The sequence below is a fragment of the Solanum pennellii genome, chromosome 9 (assembly GCF_001406875.1).
Source record: "Solanum pennellii chromosome 9, SPENNV200".
Lineage (NCBI taxonomy): Eukaryota > Viridiplantae > Streptophyta > Magnoliopsida > Solanales > Solanaceae > Solanum > Solanum pennellii.
The window spans coordinates 1863276-1888070 of record NC_028645.1 but is presented as its reverse complement, the minus strand read 5'-3'; the positions used below and the strand labels follow the sequence as shown (position 1 = coordinate 1888070).

Below are 24795 nucleotides of genomic sequence, written 5' to 3'. Positions count from 1 at the left end.
GTATATTAATTACATATACATTTTCAAGCTTGAGAGGAGAGGTATATTCTTTTCCTATCAAACATTATAAAGTAACCAAACAACTTTAATTTCTAGCAAAATTTAACTATCATTGGACCCTTTATTTTGTCTTATCATGAATTATTTATCACTCTCTTCTATGGCTATAATCTTTGAACAAGTTAGAAATAAAAATTAAAAATATTTTAAAGTAAAATAAATATCGTTCTTTTTGGAATATAATTAAAAAAAAATTGTATATCATTTAAATTAAATCACATAAAATAATTTAAAAAATTAGATAGAAATTTGGTTACTAGACCACATTATTAATCCTATCATGGAATTTGACTTGTTTGTGTAATTTGACCATGACAAGTTATTTATTTGCAGTTGGATTTCAAATCTGTTTTGCAATTCTAGCTTTATAAATTCTAAATAAAATATGAAAAAAAGGTATACAAATTATTAATTCAAATTAAGTGTTGTAAATATACTTTGATTTAATTATACTCTATAATAAATTATTGTAATTTTCGCCTCTTTTCTTAGTGGAATCTTGCTTGACTCTCTCGCTTTTATAAAACAAAAATATATTTGTGTGTGCATAAAGCGAGATGAAATTGTGTATACACATATATTTTCATTCCCCTCTTACCGATCTCGCTTACCACCCTTAACTCTCTCGCTTATACAAACAGAAATGAAATGTATAAATGATGTTTCTGTTTGTATAAAGCGGGAGAAAATTATTTATATACACACGCAAATACATATATCTTCGTCCTATACACTTATAATTATATAATACAAATATTTTCCTACCAGTTTTCTTTTGTTTTTCTCTTTTACTTGGTTTAACTTATACATACACAATACGATCGATCTTTTGCATACAACTGCTTTATTTTATATATGTATAGCGCATTATATAACTATTTTTTTTTTGTATATGTATGTTAAATTATACAACTTTATTTTTATATATGTATAGTGAAAGTATATACATATTTATATTGCTACGGAGCGCAATTACGCAAATTAGCCTCGTGGAGCTATCATCATGACAATTACTTTTTCAAAGAAAAAAAAATATTTTGGCGTGTACTATATCAGTTTTCTGTTAGGGTTTGTTTATACAAGACCTGGAGAAGAAGAAACAAGTACTAAAATTTAATATAAATTAAAATTCTCATATATTATACATATTACTAGATAGAATCTATAAAATCAATACAATACGTTAATATTAAAATTTTATCGAACTTTACAAGATAAATTCAATCTTTATTAAGATTTTTAGATTCTAAACCCTAATTTACACCTATATAATATATAATATACTCTCACGAAGAAATATTTTGAAATATCACATATGCTCCCTAAATATTTATAAATAGATCAAGACGTCAAATATCGTCTTTATCAAAACTATTCTCCAACATTCCTAATGATTAAATACATCACAACAATGAGATGCAAATAACAAGAAAAATCCAGAGAAATCAAATTTCCATATATAGAAACATAACAAATATTCATTACTAAAATTTTTATTATATATTCCCTCCTTCTGATACTATTTATCATTATTTCTATTTTTAGCGTTAAATCATAAAAATTTTAACTAAAATTTTAAGATGTATTATCTTTTATCATATTAATATGCAAAAAATTATAATTTATAGTATTTTTCATATAGTATTAGAATATCTAATTTTTTTGGTTTAAAATATCTAATTAATGTAATTTAATTTAACTTTGAAAATTAATCAAATTAACTTTCGAAAAGCGTAACGTAACAAAAAATACCAAACAAAAGAAGTATATATATATATATGACTAATACGTTACGTAACTCTAACCAACCAGCAAACGATGATATATTTAATTGAATGTGGTAAAGCTAATTTTCAACATCCTCGAAAGTAGAGCTATAAAAGAACAAAAAAAAACGTTATATATAGTGTGTAAGGGGGTGCAATACACGAAGACTTTTTGAGCCCAACATAAGACTAATATACAACATGCTGTCCACTAATATACAAACCTCGAAGCTCCTTTTTTGAACTTTGTATCTTCATGGGTCCTATCTCCTTTGACTATTTTTTTCTTCTTTGTAAGACTTTAAAGGGTATAATTGGTAAAAAAAATTATTTTTTATCGAAAGTTTTAGTTAAATATATCTATATGTTATTTAGTAAAATGTTACGAAGATGGATAGAGATAGGGTGTAGGGCGCATGAGGTGTGATCGAGTATCGGGTACGTAGGTTGGGTGGGTAGGTGAGGAGTAGATTATAAATTTGAAACCAAACATACCCTTGAGTACTTGGTTCGTTTTAATTTTTTATTTGAATTTAACTTGATACGTAGCTTTAAAAAATAAAAAAACGTAATAGTTTAATCTGTTAGTGATATTTGTCTGCTTTGGATCAACCTAGACCTTCTCGACTTTAAAAATATCACTTAGATGTAATGCTTGTATAAATAACATTACTCATATATTTCGTTAATGTGAATTTTTAACATAAATTAGTACATCACATACACACCTTCTTATAAACTCAACGTCCTCGCTAAAATTTACCCATTCTCGTAACCTCATTTTGGACAATGTATATATGTATATATATATATATTCAACCTTGATTACGACTAAACAGAGTTGAAAGATACTGTAATGCTCTAGTGTAGACATGACATTGATACATCACTATTTGTGATGGTTGAAATAATGTCTACAAAAATACTATTTCAATTCTTAAAATTATAATAACAACTATAATATAACTTAAAATGATGATCTCAAAATCGAGTATTCGCGATTGGGAGAAGTACATGGTTAAATAAATATATATATTAATTAATTAGTTATTATAGTTATAATTTTAGTTATTTACTATTCGATCGATCAATATTCAGTGATAATTACGTGGACTGGAGTTTCGAGTTTGTATAATTTAAAATTTGTATAACTGTTTAAAATTCAGATGTTTGTATTTGTATAAATTCGTTATAACAAATTTATATAAAAATAACTCAATTATATAAACTAACCCTTCAAATCACACAAATGACGAATCTTAAACTATAGATACATCTTTTAAATATACAAACTATAGTTATATAGCATAAATAAATTTATTATAATGGCTATTTACGAAAATCTCCGTTGTGATTTTCGTGCTCTTTGCCTGTTGAGCAGGCCTTTGGTATAATGTCTGAAAATATTACAAGGCCCAAAAAATGCTGTCTTTTGAACTATGGGCTTTCTCAGGAACTAAAGCCCATTTACAATCTTCTTGAAAAAAAATAAATAATTACTTATTTTAGCGATATTTTATTTATTTATTATGATAAATATGCACTATGTATTAAAAGTGAAAAATACCTGCAATATTGATGTATTATAAGTGCAATAATATATTTAAAATATAGTATGCTTGTTTGATATAACTGTATTAAATTGTGTAATAAATATAGTATTCATTAATAAAACGTGTATATATGTGTTTCATAAATTGTTTTCTGTGGTATATATTTAAGTATTATAACTGTCCTAGTGAAAAGAAAATGTTATTATATTGCTACGAAACTCAAATATTTTCTTATATAACATATTTATATAAATTTCCCGTCTTCTTATTTAAGTTTCTCATCTGATGTCTGATACCACGTTGAAGTCCGACTAAACAGTCTTGAAAGCAAATATTTTTTTTTTAAAAATAATAATAAAATAATTATATTTGACCATAAAGATGGGTAGACTCTTCTTGCATATTCATTTGTTTGTTTGTTAAATTAGTGAAAGCTACACACAACAAATAAAAGCATGCATTGAATTGGTTGTTTTTCATTTCTCAGATACTGACATTATTGAAGGGATAAAATTAATAAAATTTCTAAATAAAGTCTTTTTTTTTGTCAATTTTTGCTCTATTATTATCTTTTTGGTGATCATACATATCTTTTGGACAGGTTTATACATCATGGTGGGTGCCCCAAGAAAATCTATTTTTATTTTTGCCATAATAAGTCTGTCTTTTTTTAATTTTTTATTCGATATTTTGATATTCGTTTTGAAATTTTAATTAATTTGAACTTATATTGTAATATATGATAAAGTTCTTTTCTTATCGAAAAATTTACAATAATTAATCTTTATAATTATTTACTTAACATTTAAATTAAAAATAATAAATAAATATATAATATATAAATTATTCACGTCACGTAAAACCTACTTAAAGGTGAAGCATAGTAGTGTATATATATGCAGACTAAATAGGGGTCAACAAAATACCCTTGCCTAAAATAGTTATATTAGGTATATAGATAAAAAAAATAATCAGTTCTTATATATAATATTAAAATTTAAACACTCGTATTAAAATTTACGATTTCACAAGCGGTGAAATGCCCTTTGTGAAGATTTTCTTGGATTTTAAACTTTGATATTTATATTCATCTCAAGCTCGTATTAGTCCGATTTCATGTCTTACATTACATGTAAGACTCATTGAAGACAGAAACACTCCTTATTATCTTTTAATGAGAGAATCGTAAATTTAGAACTCGTAAATTTAAAATTCAGCCGTCTTCGATAAAAGACGAAAAAAACAACAACAAGAACATGTGACTATTCAGTATTATATTTGTCTATTACTGAAAATGATACAACATATAATTCCTATGACTCAATAATTGCTCATAATTATTTTTTATCAGTATATATATATATACTTAGTGATAAAAATTAATTAAGAACTACCTACATGTTTAGCTTGTTCCCTAAACTTCTTATAAATATCACCTTTATAAAATTTCCTTGTTCTAATAACCAAAATTAATGAAATAGCACAACTTAACAATGTAGCCCCAGTAATTATAAGAAAGGCCATTTTGTAACACTCCACTCCAATGCATGTTAAATCTTGACCAATTTCCCTTTTTAGCCCTTTTGCTAACATTTGCTTTTTAGCCACTTTATCATACAAATGGCCAGTTACTCTAACATTGAGCAAATATGCACCAACAGGGCTAGCACCACCACCAAAATTGTACAATGTTGAGTAGTACTTCAACCCGAAAAGCTCCGATATAATCGCGAAAATCAAAGGCCATTGAGCTCCGAAACAGAAACCCATTAGTATAGACGCGATGTAGAGGGAGTTAGGGACACCAAACGCGATAAGGAGATGGCCCGAACATGAGAGGAGGAGGACTAATGTGAGCATCATAGGGCGCGGGAATTTGTACTTTTTTAGAAAGATTTCAGATACAAATCCTGAGACAACTCGTCCTAGGTAGTTCCAAATGCTTACTAGTGACACAAATGTTGTGATACTTTTCTCAGGATAACCTAAGGCTTTTCCAATTTGACCTAAGTTATCGATAGCTGTCAATGTACCTCCCACACCAAATGTTGTCGCGATGAACAGGATGATCATGTCTATGCTAAAAAGCGCTTGCAATATCGTATAATCCTCCCCTCTAGGTGGTGGATTAAACACATTACTAAAGCAAGAAGTTTCCTTTTCCTCATATTCTTTCTGAGCTAGCTTCTGAGGTTGAGTCAAATCAACTGATGACAATTTTTCCTCAAATTCACTTAAAGCTAACTTCTGACGTTGACTCAGGTCAACTGATGTCAAACTTTCCTCAGATTCACTTAAAGCTAGCTTCTGGGGTTGAGTCAGCTCTACTGAAGGCGGATTTTCACAAACAACTTTCAATCGAGGCTCATCCAAGGCTTGTTGCTTAGCGTTCCAAAGCTTAACTTCTTCTTGAAACACGATGATCAACGGGGCAAAGAGCAAAATCAACACAACGGCTGCACTTCCTGCATACTCAAACCTCGCGAAATTGATCTTATTTTGTATGATGATAACTAACATGATAAAACAAGCTAGGCCAAGTGAAATGTACAAAAATTTGTACAATATTTTGGTCTCATTGGCTTGTTTAACAACTCTTAAAATTCGAATCGTTCGTAGAAAAATACAAGACACAACACTAGGAAGCCAACCAATTAATAAAATCAATGACTTGCCATTATTACCATAAAAAGCATGGTATAATTGTGTTATAATTGCACCACTTAAACCAACAAATCCTTTTAATAACCCTAATAAACTTCCCCTGCTTTCTGGGAAATTTTTAACACAAGTTACTAACGCACCAGTATTAGCAAATGTTTGTGAATTTGCACCAATGCAAATGTACAAACACATTTGCCAAATACGCGGTTTGGCTATATGTCCTGTGACGCATAGCCAAATCATAAAATACCCAAAAAAGTTCATAATTGCACCAATTAATAGTACAACCCATGGTGGAGTTACCTCGTTGATTAAACCCGAAATAATTCCAACATTACCACCTAAGTCTTTAAAAAAACTTAACAAATTTAACGTGGTTTGATCATACCCTAACGATGATTTGATTTCATCACTATAGAGACCAAACATGTAGGTTGCACCAGCCATGGACATGATTAAAAGGTTCGCGAATACCATGAACCATCGACCCGTGAAGACATGGTGGCCAAAACTCGCCATGGAGTTAAGGCCACCATGTCCATTCATCATGAACTTAGTGTTCACCATTTTTTTTGGCTTATGATAAGGAAAAATATATTTTGTGTGCTTTGATTTTGGTTTGAGTGTTTTGTTTGTGTAAATGTTGTGGGACTATATATATTTGTTTGGTAGTGTGTTAAAAGGACTTCCTATTTAAAAAAATTTTGCTCCGCAGAATCAAGATATTACGCTCTATTACTCTCAATAACTTGGAAAATAAATAATTTTAAACTTTTGATTTACGTTTGCTCAAAGGAAAACCTTTAAGGTCAAAAATAAAAATTAAAATGTTAAATTCTACCCATGAAAAATATGAGGTCAAAATTTAAAATTATTCACCTTTAAGGTCATTCTCGTAAATACCTGTCTGGTACACGTGCTTTGAGACAGATTAAACCAAAATTGAGACGCAAAAATACCATCAAAGAGTAAAATGATTATTATCATGATTGTTTTTATTTCAAAGTTTGAATCTAAAATTTTTTATTAACGATAGAGGAATTTTATTCGTTTCGTCACAATTCTGAGGGTGATGATGTATGTAATAATCTAAACTTAGGAATAGAATTTCACATTGACTTGATAGTTGACCATTCTTTATTTTTATTTTTATTGTTTTTTTGCTTTTGCAAGTGGAGGGGCCTTGTAATAATGAAAATGACAACTTAAATTTTCTCCATCTTAAACGTGTCAGTAAATTAGGTGTTAGTACAATATGAGACGATTCTATGTATCTTTATTATTAAATTATTATACTTTTAAAATTATGAATTTAAATATTTGTTAATAATATTCATGTATATAGTTATGCTTTGCGCAAAAAATATGAGAAAATTGTATATAATAGTAAATTATTAATTCAAATTAAATGTTATAAATATGATTTGATTTAATTGTACCCTATAGCAAATTATTGTTATTTTTGTCTTTCTTCATGGTGGAATCTCGCTCACCACTTTCGTTTGGTGGCAGTCTCGTTCGCCTATCTTGCTTTTACACAAACACAAATATTTAAAATGCGTTTCTATTTGTATAAAGCGAGAGAAAATTGTATATATACATATATTTTCGTTCCCCTCCCCTCTCCTACATCTCGCTCGCCACCGTCGCCTCTCTCGCTTATACAAACAGAAACAAAATGTATAAATTGTGTTTTTGTTTGTATAAAGCGAGAGAAAATTATATATACACGTGCAAATACATATATCTTCGTTCCACTGCCCAATTTTCTTGTCTTTTTCTCTTTTTCTCGTTTTATACATGCACAAATTGTACAATTGATCTTTTGTATACAACTGTTTTCTTTTGTATATGTATAACGAATTATACAACTATTTTTTTTATATGTATAGCGAAATATACATATTTATGTTTGATAAGCGCAATTATGCAAAATATATCTATAACATACACATGATTTTTATGTTTGCTATATGTGAAAGTTACTCAAAAAATATTTGACCCGAATTAAACCCGACTTTATCTCAAATGCATTGTCTTTTTCTATGTAATACGGGTCGGGTTTATTGGTAGGATATTGTAATTTTGGTTTAAATGGTTTTAGGTTTTTTTTTATTTACTTGGCTCCATATATTGTGTCATAAATACGCTTTAGGCTTAGAGAATATTTGGTGTGAACAATAATTTTTATGTTACAAAATAAAGAAAAGTAATTATATATGTTACATCATTTTCCATGGTTGAACGACTTTTTAATTAGTACAAAACTTTAAAATTAAATTGATTTATCATGTAAATCTCAGTAGTTAAGTGACTTACTCGAAATATAATATTAAATTTTATTTATAGTGAAAGGGTTCGCTCATGCTGGAGGGAGCATCCCCACTTTTTTTTAATTTTCTGATTCGAATTTCTGATTCCGTCACTATTTGAGCTAAGGGGCATATATATAATAGGGAAAAGGAAATTTGGTATATCTCTTTTAGAATTTGACAAGACACTAGATAATATTTGTGACATTTCTTCAATGAATTATCAAGTGTGTGTTTGTTTACGTGTAATAATTAACAAGATAGTAATATTTTTAGTGTTCGGAGTCTAAAAGTTATAAAATATTAACAAAAACTTTTAAAAGAGGTTAAAAAGTTAGAATTCTATTTGAACTCAAACACCATTTAAATTTAAATTCAATATAATATCTTTTTTTAGAAAGAAAATATTTTTGTTACCTTACTTATTCTTAATTTTTTTAAAACAATGCATATTTTCTTATAAGCTATATATTTGAATTTCAAAAAAATATTTGAAAATCAATGAAATTTGTTTTTCCTACGATTTTCTTTTAAAAAAATTCAAATCGCTAAAAAAAAATCACATTCCGGTGGAGGAAATCGCTGTTGTTCCAGCGATTTTATCGTTTTGGTTAATTTAAAATTTTATATACCATTTTGAAATTTTTGTTAATATTTTATACCTTTTAGACTCCGAACTCATATTTTTTATGTAGGAAAATTCCATACCTCACTTTCCTAATTTGTTGGGTGGGTTTTACTAGATAAAGAAAACCTAATTTGGAGTTTTCCTAATCAATCATTTTCCTTTTCCACTATAAAAGTGATCTTGATGGATGTATAAAGAGTTTATATTGACCAACAATATATAATGTTGTTGAGTTATATCAAGTTGCACTTATTACAACCACAAAAAATTAAGTTGTAGCTTAGTGATAAAGTTTCGTTTTATTTTTAATCAGAGATTTTAGAATTGAGCTTTGGTAATAAGGTCAAACTTTCTGAACAAATTTGAATTAGTCGAATCTCAAACTGAGTATAGAGGTAATAGAGTAAAGAAAGATCTAGCACCCATCGCGATTAAGGGTGGAAGTTAATTAGTAGGGACAAAGCTAGGGTAGCATAAGGGGTTAATCTGAATCCTCTTCATCGAAAATTATATCCCTAAATACACTGTCAACATTACTTCCTTTGAGATTTCTTCGTATGTTTACTTCTTTATATTTTAAATTTCTTTAAACAAAAATCCTGATTCTGTCACTGATTTTTATAGTCTCCCCTATAGTCATGTTAGTACGACGTCATGATCCCCTGAGGTCCCCTCCAACTTAGCGCATTGCGCATGCTATCACTAGCTTTCAACTTTTGTTAGATTATAAAAATTGGGACCAACAATAATGTTAATAATATGGTACAAATTAATGAACAATTTTATCAACAATGGATAGTGGTAGGTTGAGTAGGAATCTTTCACGATTAACTAAAACTTACGTGATCAAGTCAGGTTAGGGAGGGTAGAATGTACGCAGACCTTATTAAATTCAGAATCCAAAATTTTCATCAAAATGTGAGGTTGTTACATAATCTTTGACGGAAGAAAAGCGAAGCATTCCTCTTAATACTTGAAACACCATGGTCGATGGTGTAGTAGTGGGAGCTGACTCAGGACACGAACGTATTGATGCTTGAGTCAGGATAGCCTAAGGCCTTCCCAATTTGACCTAAGTTATCGATAGATGTTAATGTACCTCCAACCCCAAATGTTGTAGCTACAAATAGAATCAACATGTCAATGTTGATAAATGCTTGCAAGATTGTGTGATCTTCACCTCTTTTTGGTAGATTAAACGCGCTCTTAAAGCACAAACTCCAATTTGTTTTCGATGAAGGAGGATTTTCCACTTGAATTGACGCGTTCACTAGTCCTTTTTTGCTCTTCCAAATGTTAAGTTCTTCTCTAATGACTAAAACCAATGGTGATAGTACTATAACTAGAACAACAACACCACTTAAAACATACTCAACCTTATTAAAAGTGAACTTTTTTTGTATGATTATCATAATCAAGAGAAAAATAGCAAGTCCAAGTGAAACAAAAAGAAGATTAAAGAACATTTTGACATCATTTTCTTGCTGAATAACCTTCATAATACGAATCGATGGGAGGAATTTTTGTGTGACAAATTATATTTTGAGAATGGACTAACATAGTAAAAAGATACTAAGAGGGATTTTAATTTTTAATACTAAATATTATGTACAAAAAGATTAATTAAACTTATAGTCTTTGTAGCAATTTGGATGTTTGAGAATCTTATGCCGGCAGCTATATAATTGCTTGTTGACTTCCTTACAAACACAAAGTACATAACTTCTATTTTTTTAATTAAAGGTGTCACGTTCGAGTTTTGAAATAAAGTCGCTTTTGATAGGAAGCAGTTTACCTTTAAAGCGAGACTTTCTGACATGAGTCATGATTAACCAGGCTTCAAGGTGAACGAAATTTTTTTATATAATAACAAACTATAATTCAAATTAAATGTTATAAATATATTTTGATTTAATTGTGCCCCGTAGCAAACTGTTGTCAGTCACTTCTCTCCTTTAAACTCTCACTCGCCACTCTCAGTCTCGCCTCTCTCGCTTTACACAAACAGAAATGTACAAATTGTGTTTCTGTTTGTATAAATCGAGAGAAAAATAGTATATACACATGCAAATACATATATCTTCGTCCTATACACTTATAATTATACAATACAAATGTTCCATGCGAGTTTTCTTGTGTCTTTCTCTCTTTCTCGCTTTATACAAACACAAATTATACAAAATACAATGTAATAATTTATGTTTATATAAAGCGAGAGAGAGAGAGGGAGAGATATTTGATATACAAACGTTTTATTTCATTTCAATTGTATACAAATTCAAATTTATACAGATATACAAACACATAAAATTCAATCGAGAGGATGCAACGATTTATACAAACGAGACTGACAACAATTTGTATAAATGGCCTACCAGCGAAATTATACAAATATGAAGAGGAGCCAGCGAATTATACAATTGTTTCTTTTGTATATATATATAGCGAATAGCCATTGCCTTTGTATATATGTATAGCGAATTAGCATAGCAAAGTTTGGTTATTTAATTATGCAAACTATAGCTAACATACAAACATGATTTTTGTGTTTGATACATATGAAAGTTGCTCAATTTCAAATAACGGGACCGAATAAATTTTTTAAAAAGAAAAATCTTATCAACAGCCAAGATAAAGATAATTGTGATTCAAACTCTTGTGTGACAACATTGTCACATCTTGACTATAAACTAAATATATGACCCCTTTGTTTTGCTCTTATTGGAACTCATTGAAACAAAGTAGAAGAGTTGCAATTCCACCTACTTTTTGTAGTCAATTTTGTTTTCTTCCTTTAGACTCTTTTATCAACCTTTAATTTAGTTGAGAGATTAAAAAAATTATTAAATATTGTTAGGACAAATAGGTTCAATCATATAGTACAAAATTAAGGTTGATTTTTAAAGTATAATAATTTGATTCCATGTGTTTGACCAATATCCATAAGTTGTCAAAGAGTTGAAGTGAGTTGAAAATTAAAGAAGTATACATTATGTATTTTGTGATTGTCCACCAGATATTTAATATATGTACTAAGTTTGATTAAATTTAAATTGGGCAAAGGACATGAATCATATATTTTTAGTGCAAAATTATCATTTGTCTCTTACAAGTATATAATTACAAAAATCCTCAAACTGTTACAATAATAAAAGCGACGATACATTAATCTGATGCGCGAGATACATTAATCGTTAAGTAAAATGCGTTACATTTATATATGATACACTAATCTGATGCGCTAGATACATAAGTTTGATGCGCTGATACATTAATCTGATGCGTGAAAATAAGGAATTTTGAAAATTTGTAATACTAATAGAGGATAATGATAATAAAAGAATTTAAATAAGGGATTTCTGTCATTTATCTATTTAAATTTATATCAGAACTCAAGAGGTCTCACATTAGAAGGTAAAAATATGTTCTCTCACTCCATATTAAGGACTTATTTTATATACATATAATATAAGGCTAAAACTACAGAAGTACACATCATTTGTTCCACTTATTTTCATTATTTCTATATTTTTAAAAAATTTAAAATTTCAAAATCTCTTATTTATTTAATGTATTCGAGTTGCATATTCATGTATCTGAACCAGTATTTAATATATTCGAGCTACATATTATGTTTCTGAGCTACATATTAATGTATCCGAACTAGTATTTAATGTATCCGACCTATATATTAATGTTTCCAAGCTTCAATTATTGTATACAATTTTTTTAACTTTTAAGGGATTAATGTAATTAGAAATTTATTAAAATATATATATTGTAATTTCATATTAAAACTATGGGATTTATGTAATTTACACTAAATATAATCCATCCAAGTTAGAGGCTAAAAATTAATGAAATAGCCGGCTTTGATTTTAGCCTTGTCCATTTCCCCATCAATTTATTTATATATTTTATTATGGTCACAATTTCATACTAGTATTATAAATTCATGCATATTATTTGAAATTTAAATAAGAAAAGTAAGAGAGTGAATTATATTAGCATTAATGGAGGATCCCAAGAAGTTAGAAGAAGGATTTGGCAATCAAAAGAATAATATTAGTGAAGAAAATATTGATACAAATAGAATTGATAATAATCAAGATTTGGTTAGCCATGAAAATGAGCAAAAAATATTAAGCCAACCATTGCAAAAGGAGGAAGAAGAACAACCAACCATTAAGAAGGGTAAAAGGGTTGCAACATTGGATGCATTTAGAGGTCTCACTATAGTGGTACGCGATTTAACTTATATATACTGATACGATAAAATTATTAGTTCATTTTAACATGTTATAGCACGTAACTATATCCTTTGTTTTTTTTTTAGGTTACTTGTTTTATCTTTTTGTGAATTGTATTACATATCTTTATTTTGAGTTTAACTTATATACCCCTTTGTTATAATTTATAATCTTATAATGAATCACATAAAAATGGATTAGAAATCTCTAATAAAATGCTTGTTTGTTACTTAGTAGACGTGGACTCGAATTATTTATTTTCTGTCTGTTTTATTTTTATTACTATTTTTTTTCTGACCTGAATACAAGAGATAACATAAAGTTTAATACGTTACACTCATTTGTCATTTTGGTGAATTGATAGTGTGATTCATTTTATTCATTTTATTCATACTATCAGTATGCAAAAGTTAAACTCGATGAAATCTAGTATAACTATCGTGGTTTTTCTCTATGTTGTTCTTTGACTTGCTAATACCACTACTTATTATTTATTTTATTTCTTTATTGCTTCGTAACATTAACTTTCCTTGCGATTTTATAAAAAAATTTCTATATTGCTTCGTAACACTAACTTCCCTTGCGATTTTTTTTTTTCTTCTTATAGTTAATGATATTAGTTGATGATGCTGGAGGAGCATATGCACGTATTGATCATTCACCATGGAATGGTTGCACATTGGCTGATTTTGTAATGCCATTTTTTCTCTTCATTGTTGGTGTTGCAATTGCTCTTGCCTTAAAGGTACACATATAATTAAAATATATAATAGTTTCCATGATATAATTTTAAATTCTACGAGTGAAATTTTAAGAAAATACCAATTTTTTGAAGATATATCCGAAAAGTGATCAATCGATATTATTTCTTCAAAAATATATAATGACATGTTATACTTCAGGAAATTATACCGACTATGTTTTTCTGATGGGCAAATTTTCAATGTCTAAACTCAAAAGTACTAAAAAAACGGTTATAGTTAAAGTTTTGCTCATACGACAACTGATGTCAAAAGTTCAAGATTACCAATTTTCAAAGTCATTCTTATAAATAACTCGTTATTCGAAAGTAAAATAAAACTTTTAAATATTGGAATTATTTTAATGGAACTATTTCTAAATTTTCAGAGAGTTCCCAAGGTTAGTGCTGTAATAAAAAAAGTAACACTAAGGACATTGAAGCTTCTCTTTTGGGGAATTATTCTACAAGGTATGAACTATAAATTTTGCAAAATTTTGTTGATCAAATAATTTCATAGACTAAAGTTTTTTCAAAAAAAAAATTGTGAAATTTTACATGTATACAAGGAAAGAGTTTAGCTTTTGATACATTAAAACTGTAAACATGTTCGTGAAAATAAGATAGATTACCTGTTATAACATAATTACGAATAGTGTAAAATTCTTTAAATATCAGTCCTCGGTGTATATAAGTTAAGTCCAAACTGGAATTATATTTTTTTTTCTAGATAAATAAGAATTTGTGTATGCATAAATGTAGGAGGATACTCACATGCACCATATGATTTAGCTTATGGAGTGGACATGAAAGTAATAAGATGGTGTGGTATTCTACAGGTGATCTCAACCTCTTTCATTCTTTACTTTTCGTCTATATATTGCTCGGACTCTTTAAAAATATGTTCAGGTATGTGTAAAGTCCTCCGACATGGATATAACGATATTTTTGAAGGATTCGAGTGACATAGTTTAGCGCAATTTTTCAATAGGTATTCAATATGGTGAAACTCCAATGATCGATGAGGTGTCTAAATAAAAAATGATGCTAAATTGAAGGGGTTGTAGATAAATTTGTTTATAGCCCCCTACTCAACGCTATCTTTTAATTAAGTGTTTAATATGTCAGACCCCATGATGACGCGTCTAAATGAAAAATGGTGTCAATTCGTCCTTTGAACTAGGCCAAATGCATCAACAACCCCTTTTTCAACGTTATTTTTCACTCAGTATGTCAGATCCCACGATGATGTGTCTAAATGAAAAAGGGTGTCAATTCGGGGAACTGGTCGTTGATGTGTTTGACCTTTGAGCTAGGCCAAATACATCGATCGACTAGCCCCTAACTCGACACTATTTCTCAATAGGTGTTGAATATATCAAACTCTCACGATTAAGTGTATGAATGAAAAATGATGTCAAATTTAGGGGGTCAACCGTTGATCTGTTTGGCCTTTGAGCTAAGCCAAATGCATCGACAACCCCCTATTTAGTACTTTTTTACATTAGGTATTCAGTATGTCAAATCCCGCGATAAGGTGTCTAAATGAAAAACGGTGTCAAATTTAGGAAGCTATTATATTGAAATGAATTTATTTTTTTTAATCTAATACAATTTTTATTTTTATTTTTACAGAGAATAGCCTTGGTGTATTTGATAGTGGCTTTAATAGAGATCTTAACTACCAAGCTAAGGCCAACAACTTTAACCCCTGGCCATTTCTCAATTTTCACTGCCTATAAATGGCAATGGTAAGCAAACACAATTTCATCATGTTGATTGATAATTAATCATCGCGTCGTCCTGTATATTTCGTATAAATTTGAGACTTATAGCTTGATTCTTTACTCATTTCATGTTGAATGGTTCAAGAAAGTGTGAAATTCTTTCATGTCATAGAACTTGTTTAATTGTTTGATAATACGATCATCTAAAAGCTTAATTTGTTACAGAGAGTACGTTTTTGTTTATCTTCAATACACTCCTCAAGTGTTGGCCTGGTTATTTTTCATGGTTCAAACACGTGACTTTTAGATCTTTCTATCGTTGTTTGTAGGCTTGGAGGATTCGTTGCATTCGTTGTTTACATGACTACAATATATGGTCTTTATGTTCCTGACTGGAACTTCCTGGTGCACGACGGAGATACATCACAAAGATACACGGTATACATCATTAAAATAGTATACTTAGATACGTATTCATGATTTGAACTTTATCTGAACCCATAGATACGTGAAAATTTTCAGGTAAAATGTGGTATGAGGGGGCATTTAGGACCTGCCTGCAATGCAGTAGGTTACGTTGATCGACAAGTTTGGGGTATCAATCATCTGTATAATCAACCTGTTTGGGCACGTTCCAAGGTATCGCAACATAATCAAAGCTAATTACGTTGATTATTATACTAAGAATCTTAATTTGAAATCACTAAACTATATATTTAGGTATGTACATTGAGTTATCCAGAAACAGGTCCATTTCGAGATGATGCTCCTAGTTGGTGTCGCGCTCCATTTGAACCTGAAGGCTTGCTGAGGTTCGTGTGTGTGTGTATATATATATATATATATCGTGTTTGTATTCTATTCATCGAAAATGAAAAAATAATGTTTACAAAATTTTAAGCTAAGAACATTTGCTCTGTTTCCTCTGTTTAGTTCAATTTCAGCTATAATGTCTGGAACAATTGGCATACATTATGGACATGTTTTGATTCATTTTAAGGTACTTTCAACGATTTAACGTTTATACACTGACAAAGTAGAAGAAATTTTACACTATCACGTGCTACATTTGGTTAAAGTGCACTTGTAAATGTAAAAGTTTGATATACTGTCAGTGTATATAAGTTAAATATATGGATCGAGCACGTGACAATAATCGAGTAACAATGGACTCATTCTTTTTTAGGGTCATGGTGAGAGGCTAAAACAATGGATCTCAATGGGGTTAGGTTTACTTATTACAGCCTTTATTCTACATTTTTCAGACGGTAAATTTATCGTTCCTATCCATCTCACCATAATCGATGAAATTAAAAATTTATATTATTTTTAGATATTTAATCTGATTTTTTTTTTCATACAGCAATTCCTCTAAACAAACAATTATATAGTTTTAGCTATGTTTGTTTCACTGCTGGTACTGCTGGAATTGTATTTTCTGGATTATATATACTGGTATACAAATTGCTACAACTTTAAAATTACTCGGACTCTACAAAAATGTCGACAGGTGCATGTCAGATCCTCTAAAAATACTGCTTTTTTTTTAGGATCTGACGTGGATGAGACATCATTTTGGGGTTAGTCCGAGCAACATAGGTTAAAAGTAGATATCGATTTCGTAATCTAATTTGATTTTTTTTTGTTTTGGTTATTGAATATATAGATTGATGTTTTGGGAATGAGAATCCCATTTTTGTGGTTGGAATGGATTGGAATGAATGCAATGTTGATATTTGTAATGGGAGCACAAGGTATCTTTGCTGGATTTATAAATGGATGGTATTTCAAAAATGAAGACAATAACCTTGTAAGTACCATCATATATATTTTTTCGCGTTTACGTGTAAGTGGTGGGGTGTCAGCTTATTATCATTAACTCAACGTATCGAGTCGTAGATGTTCTAAGACTTTACGTCTTGTACTATTTTGTGTGTGTGGATTCTTGAATACGAAGTCACAAAGCTAACATCAAAATTTGTGTTTAATCAGTGGCGTAAGCAGAATTATGTGTAAGTGGTGTCAGTTTATTATCATTAACTCAACGTCTCGAGTTCTAGTCTTTACTTTTGTCTTACTTTGTGTGTATGGGTTCTTTGAACCACAAGTCACAAAACTAGGTGTCTAACAAGTGGCGTAAGTAGAATTATTGTGCAAGTGGTGTCAACTTATTATCATTAACTCAACGTCTCGACAGATTGTAGACTTTACTTTTTGTCGTATTGACTATGTCAGTCAGGTTCAATTGAGCGAATATTAATGATTTTATTATAGCGTAGCGTCTTCTATATTTAGAAAACTATATATTAGTAATCATTTTTCATTTTTTTTGTCTCTTTTTTTAGGTAAATTGGATTCAACATCATGTATTCTTTAATGTGTGGAAATCACAAAAATTGGGAACTTTATTATATGTAATATTTGCTGAAATTACATTCTGGGCAGTTCTTGCTGGGATTTTGCATAGACTTGGTATCTATTGGAAACTATAAAGAAAAATAATCACACAACAAATAAGGAAAACGAAAGTTATCGCGAACGGAGGCTTGATTTTCATCTGATAGGTTCATCATTTACTATATATACATCGGGAAAAGAAAAGTTGACTTATATATACAGTGTAATTATTTGTCGAAGGAGTCTGGATGAACCCTGTTACTCCCCTATTGTAAAGTGTAATCAAAATCATTCAACCACATCTTTCTAATTCTACTCCATCTTATAGCCATTTTATTTAATTTGTCTCAACTTTAGTTGTTATTCTAGTCTCAACACAACTATATCCTATATACATTGATATCTAACGAATTTTTATATTATCGATAATTAAATATATTGTATTTAAATTGAACAGTTTAAAAAAGGGAAATTCGTATTTTGATGCACAAGACGTTTCATTGTTCATTATTCTACATATTTTAAATTTGTGACCACAAGGTTTAACAATTTCCCTTACTTTCTTATATTATGTGTCATGTCAAAATTAGATAAACAAACTGAAACGGAGTGAGTACTTTAACATCGTATCATAATTTACATGAAAAAGAAATATAATTGATAGGTTGATTTGATTTGATGTAATTGAATGAAATGGCAGATATAAAGTGATGTAAAAATGTTTCCTAAAGTTGGTTTTGTTTTGGGGCCATTTCCAAAATTGGAGGAAATAAAAGAATATCAACATATCTTAAAAATAATATTTAGAGAATCAATTATAATTAAAATAAATTTGAAAATATCCTCCAAACTATAAAGAATATATCTTTTTTTAAGTCCATTTAGTATTTATTTTTTATAGTTCACCTTATCTCCCCAACTTAGGTTTGAGAATTTATCGAGTTAATTTTTATGTCAGCATAAGTAGTTTAACTCATTATTTATCTTGTAAGAGCATTGAGAATTGACTTTCACTTATTTGCGAAAAATATCTTATCACAACCTTCCTCGTTTATCTGACGCCATAAACAAATATGCTTTAACAAACTCGAAGATATCGAATAACTTTGTCCATTGAAGAGATGAGGGAAAAAACCGAAACGATTCTTCTTACTTAACCCCTACTCATTGCCATAACTTAACACTATCACTAAATCAACAAACTCTAATGTAATCCCACAAATGAAATCTGAAGAGGATAAGATGTACGCGGATTTAACCCTATCTTTACGAAGTACAAAGGTTATTCCTAATCAACCCTCAACAACGACCCTCCTCATTTATCCGGACCAACAACAACCCTCCTCCTTTGTCCGGACCAACAACCCTCCTCCTTTGTCCGGACCAACAACAACCCTCCTCCTTTGTCCGGACCAACGACCCTCCTCCTTTGTCCGGACCAACAACAACCCTCCTCCTTTGTCCGGACCAACAACAACCCTCCTCCTTTGTCCGGACCAACAACAACCCTCCTCCTTTATCTAGACTTAAAAGACCAACAATGTGAGCGATCTCACGCGATAACTTAACACTAGTAAACCTGAAAAAAGTTATAAATGAACAGCATATAACTTGGTGCTAATACTCAACCAAAAGGTTATGGTACTAAATAATCTGTACATACAACTTCTACAAACACTATAACTTTATAAAAAGAAGTCTTTTTAACTTCTTACATTTCTCACATGATTCTACAAGATTAGCCTTGCAAAATCTTGCATTGAAACTTGACAGACACAATTTTTTTTTTTTACCTCTACATTAATACACTTATATACACTGTATATACATTGAGTCAAATGAGGCCTTTTAGCAATGAACACAGGAACTGTACATATTCACTAGTTGTTTACTCCCAACCCATCAACATATTCCAAACAGCTTCCACAATCTTGTTCCTCGAGGGACCCGAGCCATTCCCTTCGTCTAGTAAGACACGGTAAATTTCCCATTCTCGATCACCAATCTGATATCTCCCTACTTCAGCCTGAAAAAAGGCGATAAGCAACAAGTAAAGACTAATGCATTTAAAATCCACGATATGTGAGACGCATAGCATTGAGACAAGCAGCATCGTTTCCTCTTTTTCTAATTTCCATTCCAACTAAGTTTCCTATCTAGGTGGCCAAATGAAGTTATATATGTAGACGCTCGGTTACAGTATGAAAGGTTCGAGATGTAGTTATTATCAACAATATCCTTCGTCCAAGCTATGTTGCTCAGACTCTTGAAATTTTGGAGGTACCACGGGTTTCGGACTTTGCTGCAGAGAAAAACTTGGTCTTTCAGAGGAAAAGGGTAGAGGGGCGGGCTATTAGCTAGTGTACCACTGACCCTCTTATCGGTTATATTAAAAAAGTAAAAAGTATTGTCGTTCAATCAATGTCATGACATTTTTCCTTTGGCAAACCAGCTTTTAGCGTAGCCTAGCACACGATTATCTCTAAGGCAGAGGATAGAAATAAACCATAAGAGTGATTAATGATGACTTACCGAAAAGATGCCAATATTAAGCATCTTGAGCGCCAGTGTAATGTCATAAAAGACAATCGGTCGACCCTTGCCGGATAACTCTACAGGGTTTGCAACCAGTAATTCTGCATCAGGACCTCGGTTCATCAATGACACTCTAAGAGGGCGACATAGTTCCATTTGAAGACGTGAGCACAAACCATTCAACTTGCTATGGTCCACTATTTTCTTGCCATCTGCTTGCATTATGAACAAGTCAAGCTCACATTCTGTTTTAGTTTTTGCAGCGAATCGCCCATATGATATCTGATACAACATCGAAGTAATTGGTGAGAAATAGTTTTACTTTAGTTCATTAGCACTGTCACAAAAAGAGTCTCTTCCTATATTTAATAAGTTCTCCAATTCCAACATTCTGCGTGGCAAGTTTAAGACCACGAGATTTAAAGTACTGCACACATCTTTAATCGACCACGAGATTCAAAAATCTCCCTTTAAAAGCTTGAACTCCGAGTCGAGTCAAACTAAGACGGTTGAATCAGGACAGAGGGAGTATATGTTAATCAGAAGTCCAAATTTTAACTAAGAAGTTATATTTTTCGAACAGGATATTGGTATTCATAATGTATATGGTTATTGAGAGATTGTATTCGCCTTATGCAGATTATCGCAAGACTTTATCGATAGATATTTTAGAGATATAGAACTATGTACCTGAATATTGTAGTCTTTCAGTGTCCTCATTATGTCATACAGAAGACCTTTGTGATCTTGGCAAGCAATCTTGATGAGAGTATGACCAGGGCTCATCAAATTATCGACGGTGATAATCGCTTTATTGCAGGCAAGAGATGTACTCAGTTGCTCATGAAGTATTTCGAAGCTAAACATGTCCTCGACAATTTCTTGAGGAAGGAACGATGGTCCTTGAGAGCATTCGGTGATTTCAGACCCGACCATTTCTATGTCACAACTTATCATGGCATCGCCCAGAACAGATTTCAACTGGTAATGTGTGTCTTCTTGTCTCTTCTTTGTATGTAGAAGTTCTCTGATAAAACATTTGAATTACGACTCTTTATCACACAAATGATAAAAGTAAAATTAGGTATAGTTTTGTAACCGAAATCTGGCTTAAGCATTTCGGCACAAGGTTCACTTGATAAGATGGTGTGACCAAAGGCGGAAAAAAAAGACTCGGGAAATTTTCTGAATTCCCTTTAACTTAAAATTAGCTATTAAGTTAATCAAGTCGGTACCTTGTGTCAGTGATGAAGAACAGGTCCATCACTTTTCCATCTGGAGTAGTGGATACTTTCACCTTCTTTATTGTAAGCTCAAGCTCGGAAAGTACTGCCGTCACATCTACCATAATTTAACAAAAAGCAAAACTACTACAGTTATGAATAAGTCTAAATCAATCGAAAAACACATACACTAGATTTAGATTAAAAAGAAAAAAGGTACTGCGCAGAAAGTTTAGAAAACAAGCTTCAAATTAGTTACCATGCAAAAGGCCCCTTCGATCGTTGCAACAGAACGTCAAGAGGAATACTTCAGGAGGCCTAGGAGACAACTCAGCACGATAATATGATATGCCGGAGGCAGAAGAACAAGACGGACAGGCTCCCATAAGTCTCTTCTTTAACAGATTCCATCTTGTGTCTGGTCTTCCCACCACCCAAAACACTATGTAGCACCATATTCCGTCAGTCGATACATCTTCAGCAAAAGAATCAAAGTGTAAGATGGCAAACTAAAAAAATCTTCCGCATACAGTTGTATTATCAACCAAACTATCTGAAATCTGAATTATCTTCAAACACACTATAGAGTACTCCAGTCTCGTTGAAACAGATTCAAAATTGACATTCGAAGAATACTAGTTCCACAAAAACACAAAAGCTAAACTTCATTCCACTAAAAGATATTACAAAAAAAAAAAAGACACATACCGCAAATGAAACCAGTAGGTTCAGTTCTCCTTTGCAACAAAGAATCCTTAAGCGTTCCATTCACAAATTCAAGTAAGATGTTGCTCCGTTCTAAAAATAAAAAGTATTTCCACTAATCCTTTCTCAAAACTCTCAACCAAATTCGGATATTCTACAGTAGTAATGGATTATATAAAGTTAGATTCAATCTTTTCACTCTCTGCCTCACCCACCACACACATACACACCACACACACAAACAAAAAAAATGAAAGCTAAATTTCTTCAATTGGATGTATATGGAAGAGCAAGAATACAAAGCTAAAAAACTGAAACACAAATTTCCAAAAGTAACCAGTATGCAACAAAGAATCCCAGATTGAAGAAATCATAAGCGTTTCATTAATCCTCAAAACCAGCAGAGTCTCAACCAAATTTCAGAAATTCAACAGTGACTAATTATATCAACAAAGAATGAATCTTTTCACTCTGCCACGCTTACACAAAAATAAACTGATTTTATCAAAGAAAGATTCAAACTTTCACTCTTTGACACACACACAAACACAAAAATAAACTGATTATATCAAGAAAGATTCAAAATCCTTCACTCTGATACACATACACAAAAGAAAATGATCTATTACATCAAGAAAGATTAAATCTTTCACTTTCTGCCACACACACACACAAAGAGAGACACAACTGATTATATCAAAAACCATTCAATCTATTCACTCTCCACCACACACAGAGATTATATAAAGAAAGATTCAACCTTTTCACTGATTATATTAGGAAAGATTCAACCTTTTCACTCTTTGCCACACAGACAACTGATTAAATTATATTAAACAAACATTCAAACTTTTCACTCACACACTGATTACATCAAAGAGAGATTCAACCTTTTCACTCTCTGCCCCCACCCCCCTCCCCACGTACACACAGAATATATCAAGAAAGATTCAACCNCCCCCTCACTCACAACACAACACACATAGAGATTATAGATTATATCAAGAAAGATTCACTACCCCACACACAAAATAAACTAAGAACACCAAGCAAAATCAAATTTTTCACTCTCTTGCCACACATACACACTGAGAACAACGCTATAATTACTTTGCAAGAACACAAGAGAGAGATATGGGTAAGATTCAACCTATAAATACACACAGAATATATCAAGAAAGATTCAACCTTTTTCACTCCCCCCCCCCACACACACAACACAACACAACACAGAGAGATGCACAAACCCCACACACAAAATAAACTAACAACACCAAGCAAAATCAAATTTTTCACTCTGCCACACATACACACTAAGAACACCACTATAATTACTTTGCAAGAACACAAAAGTGAGAGAGATAGGGATAAGAGCATATACCAACTCTGACAACAGTGAGCCCAAAAAAGAGAATGATTCTACAAAGATCAGAACCTAAACCAGTCTTATCAGGACAATTCACAGTAATCACACTTGGTTCACCTTCTCTTTCTGAATGATTCAATAACACAACATCATCATACAAAATTCCCATCTCCTCTTCTTCCTCCAAATGGAGATGAAGGGGTTGCCTCTTTTCTCCTCCTTTCCCAATTTTTTCACTTTTTTCAACAACTAAATCACAAATAAATACATAAAGATTCAATCTTTTTCTATAAAAGAAGAATCTTTTACCTCTATTCCTCCGCCTACACCTCAGTTTCTGTTTTAAATATGGGAATTTCTTGGTGGGATTTGCTTTTATTTTTCCAAAAAAAAATTTATTAATTTTTTTTATTTTATCTTGTGAGGGAAATGGTAAGGAAAAGAGTAATTTTCACTGACCAAACATGTGGGGTGAAGAAATATACAAACAAAAACAAGGCTAGCTGGAATTTCTAGGAAATAAAAATTTATTTTTTCTTTTGTATAAATAATTTTCTCACTTAAATGTTATGGAATTAAAGGAGTAAAGATAATATGGCTAATTATACTTTCTTTTTAAAAAAATTATTTAATTTGATTTGAAACGGGGTTTAAGAAGAGAAATTTTTTTTAATGTTGTGATTTTAAATTAAAATTATGTCAAATATACTAAAATATGCTTTAATTTTTTGGTCTTAAACATGTCATCTGGAAAGTTAAAGTTAAAGTGTTAGAAAAAAAAAGAAAATATTTTTGAAAAAACTAAAAAAGACAGTAAATCATTCTTTTTGAAACATATAGCCTATTTAATTTACCATTTATTGATTTTAA

General features: G+C 30.8%; 3 protein-coding genes across 4 annotated transcripts; 1 reads left to right on the top strand and 2 right to left on the bottom strand.

Moving 5' to 3' along the window:
• Positions 1 to 4689: 4689 nt before the first annotated feature.
• LOC107029707 lies at positions 4690 to 6716 on the bottom strand. Its single transcript, XM_015231147.2, has one exon. The coding sequence runs from the start codon at positions 6608 to 6610 to the stop codon at positions 4763 to 4765; it is 1848 nt and encodes a 615-aa protein (XP_015086633.1). The 5' UTR covers positions 6611 to 6716; the 3' UTR covers positions 4690 to 4762.
• A 6261-nt stretch (positions 6717 to 12977) lies between these two features.
• Positions 12978 to 18432, top strand: LOC107029903 (heparan-alpha-glucosaminide N-acetyltransferase-like). Its single transcript, XM_015231340.2, has 13 exons — positions 12978 to 13224; positions 13841 to 13978; positions 14362 to 14443; positions 14735 to 14811; positions 15608 to 15723; positions 16029 to 16137; positions 16222 to 16338; positions 16420 to 16511; positions 16633 to 16699; positions 16886 to 16967; positions 17063 to 17154; positions 17366 to 17509; positions 18045 to 18432. The coding sequence occupies exons 1-13, from the start codon at positions 12997 to 12999 to the stop codon at positions 18189 to 18191; spliced, it is 1491 nt and encodes a 496-aa protein (XP_015086826.1). The 5' UTR covers positions 12978 to 12996; the 3' UTR covers positions 18192 to 18432.
• Positions 18433 to 19707: 1275 nt separating this feature from the next.
• LOC107031789 (ACT domain-containing protein ACR10) lies at positions 19708 to 24376 on the bottom strand. Of its 2 annotated transcripts, none has more exons than XM_015233262.2 (6): positions 23941 to 24376; positions 22114 to 22329; positions 21867 to 21972; positions 21322 to 21658; positions 20629 to 20913; positions 19708 to 20122 (listed from the first exon to the last, which is right to left on the bottom strand). In XM_015233262.2, exons 1-6 carry the CDS (start codon positions 24092 to 24094, stop codon positions 19985 to 19987), a joined length of 1236 nt encoding a protein of 411 aa, XP_015088748.1. In that variant the 5' UTR covers positions 24095 to 24376; the 3' UTR covers positions 19708 to 19984. The 2 variants fall into 2 exon arrangements, with proteins under 2 accessions (XP_015088748.1, XP_015088749.1); XM_015233263.2 differs by lacking the exon at positions 23941 to 24376 and adding an exon at positions 22563 to 23445.
• Between the last annotated feature and the right edge of the window lie 419 nt (positions 24377 to 24795).